The 8,998-nt window shown below is 38.2% G+C and overlaps 1 protein-coding gene across 5 annotated transcripts in view; it reads right to left on the bottom strand.

The window, feature by feature from the left end:
- PCSK5 (proprotein convertase subtilisin/kexin type 5) overlaps positions 1 to 8,998 on the bottom strand; it is a 229,293-nt gene that overhangs the window by 71,558 nt on the left and 148,737 nt on the right. For 4 of the 5 annotated variants that reach the window (XR_006013538.1, XM_042012677.1, XM_042012674.1 and 1 more), the window contains exon 12: positions 8,349 to 8,537. Coding sequence is in view for 3 of the 5 variants with exons in the window: in XM_042012677.1 (XP_041868611.1) it covers positions 8,349 to 8,537 (189 nt within the window). In the remaining 2 variants the exon portion in view is untranslated. Of the gene's footprint in view, positions 1 to 8,348; positions 8,538 to 8,998 lie in introns of those variants that run through there. The other variant, XM_042012675.1, reaches the window with a different exon arrangement.

Genomic DNA, 8,998 nt, shown 5'->3' with positions numbered 1-8,998 from the left:
ACACTAAATTGGTGTTTCCGCCCGGTTACAAACCGAACCCGCGACAACATGTCAATTTATACATGCATGTATATACATATATATGTGTGTGTAGTATTTATCATTATTTTAATTTGGTCTTTATGTGTGAAAATTCCAGCGGTAATAGCTGTGCTTAAATATTTTAAAAAAAACAAGAATCTCTACAGCAGAAAATCCAACACATTGAAAATGCTTGTCTGTAAAAGAGAGAAAAACCTAGCATTAGACAACATAAATGTTATATTTGAATTCATGTGAATCTGTTCCTTTCTAAGCTAATTTCAAGATTTATTCTCAAAAGGCTGTGAAGTTCAGCAAATATTGGGAAAACAAGGTACTTGTGTAGGTACATTCCTGCCACACTGGGTAGGAATAAAATGCCATAGTTCTTTCTGGAAGCTTTGGTCAGCCAGAGGCAAGAGGTCAGGTACTCTGTGTCCTACACTTCTTGCAATAGAAACTGTACAGACCTACACGATTGGTGCACTTTGTATCAGTATATTATGAAAATCAAAACCTGATTTTCATGCTCTCATTTCAAACATAGAATCACAGAATCATAGAGTATCCTGAGCTGGCCAGGATCATCAAAATCCACCTGCCGGTGCTACACAGGAAAGCCCCAAGAATTACACCATGTCTCCAAGAGCATTGCTCAAACAATCCTCGACTCTGTCAGGCTTGGTGCTGAGACCACTTCCCTGGGGAGCCTGTTCCAGTGCCCAACCACACTTGGATGAAGAACCTTTTCCTAATATGCAGCTTAACTCCCCTTCAGGGAGTTAACTTCAGGCCGTTACCTCAGATCCTGTCACTGGTCACCAGAGAGGAGGTTGGTGCCTGCCCCTCTGCTTCCCCTCACAAGGAAGATGTGGACTGTGATGAGGTCTCCCCTCAGCATCCTCCAGGCTGAATATGACAAGTGACTTCAGCTGCTCCATGTGCGGCTTTCCCTTCAGACCCCTCCCCATATTTGCAACCTCCTTTGGACACTCTCTAATAGCTTTATAACCTTCTTACACTGCAGTGCCCAAAAGCGCCCCTAGCACTTGAGGTGAGGTTGCCCCAGCTCAGAGCACAGTGGGACAATCCCCTCCCTTGCCCAGCTGGTGATGCTGGGCCTGATGCCCCCAGGACACACTTCACCCCTTCCTGACACGCTGGCCATGGAACTGCTGACTCAAGTTCAACTTGCCATTCAATTTGTGCTACCTTTTTCCATTTTAAATGAATGCCTATAATAGTAGTCTAATTTATTAGCACTTATAAATTTAAATATACATTGGGATTCATTTTCACTGATAATTGTGTGAGATTTTCTTCTGATACAGTTCTGTGTTTCTGTGTGTGTGCCTATAAGTGTATATGTAGACATATTGGCAGCAGAATGGGCCTGTTTCACGTCACTGTTAAATCAGTTGTGTGAATATAGCAGATCTCACAAATGCATGGCACATACCATTTACTGAAATACTAGAAATTACTACACAGTTATTATCCAGAATTTGCATGCAAGTATGTTCAATTTAAGTCATGTAGGTTATTTCCAACTGTTACTCAAATTGCCATACTGTTGTTTTCTGATAGCTAATGTACTACTTTCTAAACACCCTGTCAATGCAACAAGGCAGCAGTATTTCTCTTTGCTATTATAGCAACTAAATTATATACTATTATATAAGTACTGTGCAATTATAAATTCTGTATTCACTGAGCTTCTATTCATATACATTAGAAACATGAACTGCTGTTTATTTTTACTGTAATTAGTCTGATATTTTCCATAGTACTTTTTGAATAACTAGGTTTGTCTTATTTTGAAATTTTAAATTGTTGTCAGACTTCCATTTTAAAAATTCTTTTAAGTAATTTTGGGTGGAAGAGACAAAAATCCCACATATTGTTTCAATAAAAACACCTTTACCTAAAATATGCTGTGACTGGAATTGTAAGCTTCCATCCATGGAAATGGGTAAGATCTGATAATATTATTTCTGAGAAAATTGACCAGTTTTTTTAAAGAATACTTCTCTGGGAAAGATTTGAATTTTATAAAATAAGGCCTAAATTGGAATCTTTGAATGTATGAACTGTGTTTCCACAAAAGATTCTACAACCAAAAAGCTACAGACAGGTCAGAAGAACAGTGAAAACATACTGACTCTGAGGCTGTCTGTGTATGTATTTTGGACATACAAAATGGTCCACGTACTTTTGCTTTGCTTTGTTTATGCACTAAACTCTCAAGTCAAAGAACCTATGAGGCAATACATGGATTTCACTTTAAGTGGTGTTAAAAAAATGAATGAAATTATCAAATGTTCACCTGTATGTTCCTGATTCAGAAAGAAATACATAGTATCTTTTAAGGAGCATGCAGCCACTCCAGAATTTAATTCAGTAATTTGTCAAAATTCATATCAAAAACACACTTATCACACAGATTATCATGTACTAATAAAGTTTGGTACACCATCTGATGACTTACTAGCTGACTATTACAGATTATTATAGACTAAAATACTTAAACAAGATTATTAGAATAATCTGATAGTTTTAATGACCATGATCATATACCTGTACTTACGAACATAACATGCTTTTAAACACCAAAGTGATTAACAACATTTGAATTTTTAAAACTTATTTGTTAACATAACCACAACAGAATTCCAGTTCTGTTGCTCAATTACTCAGGGGACCTTTCTTAGAAACAAAACACTCAACATGGGGTGGACGTGACTGAATGATTGACTATATAAGCTGCTGCTTACAGTGAATAGTATACATTTAAAAAAAATTGCTCTTCTCTTCTGAGAAGTTTTATGCCATACTTATCACATACTATATGTATGTCTATATAAGAATATGTTTCACAGTGTAGAATAAAATACTTATTTTCTTAAAACATATTCAAGAGTATTAGTCTCTTCCACTGCCACCACTTCAGCCTAAAAATTGTGTAACCCTTCTCCTCAAGAATATAATTTAAAGTGGAAGCGTTCATCTGTAATCAAACTTTAGACCTAGAGGAAGGCAATTAGTTACTTTCTAATAGTGTTAAAAAACCCAACAAACAAGTGTTTCAGCTTTTTAAGGAAAGAATCTTTAAATTCCTAAAAGCTTGGAAAAATTTCTTTCAATTTTCAGTTTCATATGAGAAAAGGCAGTGAAGGTAGGGGATTTGTTTAGCAACACCAGCATCAGCTGTCATGAAAAATAAAAAGTAAATGCGTAAAAGGAGCTTCTTTTTAGTTATCAAGATTGTTTTTTTCAGCTGAGAAGGTGCAGCTGCACCTGATGACAGCAATGGTTGCATACTGAACTCAATGCATTAAAAGCCTGGAAACTCTGCACTAGCTCGTGGCTATGGCTGCAGTGGAGTAGCTGGCAAGAGATAGGAATTCTCTTCCCCTACAGCAGCAGTCTTTGTTATGATGTGCTCCAGCACGCGAAATTGGCAGCCTCACAGGCAAGTGGTCCTTGCCCAGAAGTCTGCATGGCCACAAGTCTTCAAGTGTGCTTATGGTTTGAAGAGACTATACAGTGCCTTCCCAAGCTGCGTACCTGGAAGTGCTTTGGTCAACTATTCTCCTTAAAGCAGCTCTTCTCCACAGGGTCGAATCATCAGCTCCCTGTGAGATGTAGCCCCTGAGAAACTGCAGACAGCTCAAACTGACTTAACCAAAGCTTCAGCCAGACCCTACTGCCCACCTGCACTGAAGTATTTGGAAAAAAAGAAATGGTCAGAGAACACACTAGGCATTTCAGAAGCTTTTTAACCTACATGTGGAAGATCACTTAAAATTTCTGGATGTGGAGCTAAAGAAGACATATTTAAAGTATATGCATACGCACCTTTTTTTTTTTTCATTTCCATGTTACATCTGGTTATCACAGTTAGTTTTATGATACCTCTGAACTATCATGATAAAGTTGTTTGGAGTAACATGAACAACAGCGTACAATGCCTGCCAGCCTGAAATAGTGGCTAGTACAGCAACCATCATCTTTAAAAGTGGAGAGCTTGTCCCCAGTGACTACACATATCCACAGTAAATGATCCATCATTACTGGCACACATGTCAGGCTGAGGAGCTCCACACACTCCACTGGTCAGCCAGCTGCTCCATAGTGGGATACCTATTCATCAACCCCCCAAAAGAAAAAGAAAATGGAAAAAAAAGAAAAAAAAAAGATACAGCCAGTATGAATGAAACAAAACACAGCAAGTATGAGTTGGGAAAAACAGTTTTCCAAGAACTGTTTCACCCTGTAGACTTTTTTGTGGACTTAAGATTACTACCACCTCAGAGACCTTTTCAGTGAGAGTCAGCATGAAGGTTGGCCCTTAATTTTCATCATAATAGGATACATAAAATGTTGCTTTTGTTTAATATTAGAGTATAACATGTAAGGTGAAGAAAAGATGGATGCCTAGAAAGTAAAGTTTTCCTCTACTTCAGATCACCAAGGTCTTTCACGAAGCAAACAAGTGATTAAGATTAGATAAGAATAACTTTGTTTTGGTCTAAGAGTTTTCGGCAGAGGATGGTATTACTAAAATTTACTGATTGTCTAGGTTTCATGATAGGAAAAAGATGGCCATGAAAATACTTTCTTTTGTTACTGAAGAGAAGTATTATTAATACCAGGGCCATATAAGCTTATGAAGCTAGTGGCCTGGAAAGTTGCCACCATGTGGCTGAAATATTTCAGTTACGCGGTTCAAATGGCAACAGCTGCTTTAAATTTAAAGGGCAAAAATTAAATAAGCCATGACTTCAGTGGGAGACAAATGAGCCCTAAGTTTGCTTCTCCTACCCCCTTTGTATTTAGCTTCTCCTCCACAGCCTGCCTGTACTGAATGTTTGTTAGAACTGACCTTGGTATGTCTCAAAAAACACTCAGAAACCCATGCTGCCAAATCCACTGGCCAATTGTTTTTGAAAAGGGGATACTGTTCCCCTTTGGACTTAAATCTAGCCTCATCCTCACACCAGCCAATACTCTCCCAGTCTGTATTTTCCTCTGCTGCAGCACATCCAATGTAATCATGTTTAGTACTTTCCAAACAACAAAGCAGATGTTCCCTGTAATGCAGATTTTGAAGAATGCACGTAAGGCTTAAACCAGTGACAGTGTAATCCACCAAATGCCTGCAAAGGAATCCACATTGACTCTGACTAACAAGTTTTCTTACTGAAGTCATTTTAGGGGATGCCAACATTAAGGATAAAATATGCAGAAAAAAGGCCAAATATTGCCTTGAGGGACCTACTTGTCAATGCACCAGAAATTATGCACAATGACTTTTCTTCCAGAATCAGTGGAGAATTACATGTAAAATATACCTTTTGCACTTAAAAACATTTTACCAGCAAACTGTTTCAAATTAAACCCAGATGAGTAAACGTAAAGCAATGAGGTTTTCCCTGGGTTCAGTAAAAACAGCTGGTACTGCTGCTATTAATCCTGTACATGTGCGTTAAAAAGTCTTGTATGTCTGAGAAAAACAGTCAGTAGCAATGTACAGCAGCCTCTGGGGCCTTTGCCTATAGCATAAAAACCAGACTATTTGCTGCCAATGTGTGTATGCATGTATGCCAAATGCATGCATGCTTACAGCTGAATGCATTTATTCACTGATATTCAGTATTATTGACACTTTAAAAATCAAAAACCTCATAACTAGTATTTCATACTAGTGAATAACAGCAATCCTACTTCAAGTTTTGTTTTACAACATGATGCTAAAACATATACATCAACAACACACAGCATACTACTAATTTCAAGAAATTACTACCTGTAAGCTGTATAACTCTTACAGCAAGGACAAATAAAATAAGCCTTGAAACACCATTTTGGAAAGTATTGTGTTCATATCCATCACTTTACCCAAAGAAAGGGCTTGTGAAGGTTCTAGGTAATTCAGACCTAGAATTTGCAATATACATTTATCCCTAACATTAGTAGCCCAGAGTTGTTTGTTTCAGTCCAGTGTGATGGCAAGTCAGTATATCTCTGAAGTTTGCATGGGAAGGGAATTTCTGGTGAGACTCTATGAGCTCTGTCATGAATAATTTGTTTTCTGGAAGTGCTAAAACCTGAAAAGGCCTTTCAGGTTTCTTTGTTTTCTGTTCAGTCTTCTGATACTACCAGATAAGAAAGAGCTGAACATCCCCTTATTTTAATATGTATATTTACACTCCCTTTCTCTACTGCAAGTAGAGAAAGTAATTACTTTGTAAGGTGCAAGGGTTACAGAGAGACTGATTGAATTGAATTTTGTACCTATTCCACGCACCAGTCATCGCCAGAGGTGAACTGCGAATATTGGAATGTATTTCTCACTTGCTGTGAGTCAGCTGCAACACATGAAAGCCTAGAGCCAAAAGTTAGCTGTGTGAAGACCACTGGGTTTACACAAGATTGTTTTGTTTGGATACCTAGTTGGATGACTTTCAGTTTTTTTTCATTTTGCACCGAGGAAAAACTACTGCATGAAAATGGAAGAGAAAACTAAAGAGGGATTTCTTCAAACAGAAAAACAAAAGCCTGTTTCATAACTAATAAGAGAAACCTGCCTCACACTGGTTAGCAGAGGACAAATTCTTTGTTCAGCGTAGTAGTGCAGTAGGGAGATACAGATGTGTGTGCCTATGTGCTTTATCAGCAACCTATGACAGCACTTGCAATGAAACACAGGAGGTATTCTAGAGGACCCCAAAATTCCAGGACAACTTTCTCTCCATTTGGTGAATTACTGTCTACACCTTAAAGAGTATTTTCAGTTTACCTTTTCTTTTAAATTAACATAATCTCTAATGAAAATGTGTATTCACACTTCAATCGGAACCAAGCCCATTTGAGCTCCACCTGTCTCCAAAACAGGCTTTTTGTTTCCTTTTGGATGAGGAAGTACGGACAAAAAGCAGTCTGGAAAGCAGGCCACTCCCAATTCATTAAAAGCCCTGAGGAGCAGGACTAGGGATATTAACTTTTGTGAAGACTTGAATGGCAGAAGAGTTCTCACAATACAGGTTTGATACATGGCAGTTTTTGCAGTTTCTGATACGTAACATCAGCTAACATCAACTTTTCTATGGGAGCCATGCTCTATGTCTAGCAGAATGGCAGTCATCTAAATCAAGTCACCAAGAAAAAAGAATTATCTATCATATTATGGTCCCATCAGGAAGATTTCTAGCCAGCTGGAAAAGTATACAAGCATTTCTTATGGTAAATGTAACTTATTTTCACATTTGGAACTGGGGTAAAGTTTGGAAAGGTTTCTGATGTTTCTTAGGGCCATAACCATCTCTGGTAGGAGGTAGTGTTCTTGACAATGGATTTAGCGAGATTTACATGGGAAAGACTGCCAGTGTTTTCTTTGAAGAAAATTTCTGCTAGTAGACCAGGGAAATAGAAACATCACTGAGAAGTCTTTCAGTTTGCTAATGATTCAGTCCACTTACCAGGGACATAGATTGCACTAATGTTGGAAATGACACACTGGACAAAGAGATACTTGTCTGAGTTCAGTCAGGAGAAAAAAACCACAATTTGATGCACAGTGACAGTTTCTCCAAAAACATAACATAGAGGTGACAGGATGAGGAAGAAGATTGATCTTTCTTAGCAGTTGTGGTTAAAATGGCTGGACATTTGAAAGCAAGTATCCATCACTGCACTGATGGCTAACTTTCAAAAATTTTTGAAGGTGATGGCTAACTTTTAGAAACTTTAATTTGCAATTTACAAGTGAAACCTTTCATTTCAAGCGCCAGTGCTACTTCTCAGTGTTCTCCCACTATGAGTCTTTCATGGATTGAGTATGTTTACTTTGAAAAAAAGGATTTGGAAAGAGGTAACATCAGGGGCCTAAAAAAAATAGTGGCAAAGATATCCTATTCTATCTGATTTTCACTGCTATCAAGAGAAAAAAAAGGATAAGAAAGGAGAAAAATAAAAAATAAGTGGCAATACCACGTAGAAACACTTCCATTCAGCTTCCTTATGAACACTGAGCCTGTTACTATTTTCTTCACGTTTTCCAGCCATCTAATAAATGGTGAGCCACACAAGAACCATTGAAATTGACTGATCTTTGTCTTGGAGTTCAACAGTTTTAACACTACTCTTCTACTGTCATATTTGAGTTAATTTGTACTTCGCTCTGCCCATCTCTCTAAGAAAAAATAATTAGCCTGTGTCTTCTAGCAACCCTACTGTAATGACTTGACTGCTCTTTGCTGACACTGACATCTCAGTGCAGGCTCTGCATGCTGACTGTACTGTGAAATTGGGTTGTCATACTATACCTGTTGGCCAAGAGCTGTGACCTAGTTCCAGAAGGAGAGGTTAGGTAAATTGCCAAGTCTCCACGTCGAGGGTGAGTAATAGTGATACGCACAACAACATGCTCCAAGTAGATCACATGGTGGTTAGGATTATCTGAACAGCCAGTAGCTTTGTAAATTGAACGGACAACGCTGTCAGGTCGTATTGTTCTATAATAGAAGTGTAGTAAACAACATCAGCATTTCTTGCTTTTTGTGTAAAATACACAACCCCATCTTTTTTGCTAAGCAGAGAATGACAGTGTTGGACAACTGAGAAGTCAGTAGCCTATCATCACTAGTTTTAAAATGTGCTTCCTAGCTGAAAATACCACTACAGGGTAATTATTTTACTGCAGATAATGGCTAATGGCAACTGCCTGGGTTTCTGTTAAGCACATACACAAGGTAAAATAGGAATAAGCCTTTGGGACAGAGCATTATTGTGGATTAGTGGCCAGCTGAGAATTGCTGAGATTGTCATGGGATCACAGCTGGTTGCTAAACCCCAGGAAATGCCTGGCATAGCTGGTTCTTGCTTACGTAACAGCAAGTACTACATGTTAAGTACCAAAAGGCCCCTGACTCAGTTGGTTTAAATTGGCATGACATCCTTGCAGACTATACCAGTT

Source organism: Corvus kubaryi, unplaced genomic scaffold (assembly GCF_017639235.1).
Source record: "Corvus kubaryi isolate FWS band 111438036 unplaced genomic scaffold, C.kubaryi_AGA036_p1.0 split1-37296, whole genome shotgun sequence".
In the NCBI taxonomy this organism is placed as follows: domain Eukaryota; kingdom Metazoa; phylum Chordata; class Aves; order Passeriformes; family Corvidae; genus Corvus; species Corvus kubaryi.
The sequence above is the reverse complement of the archived record's forward strand: the minus strand, read 5'-3'. Positions and strand labels throughout refer to the sequence as shown.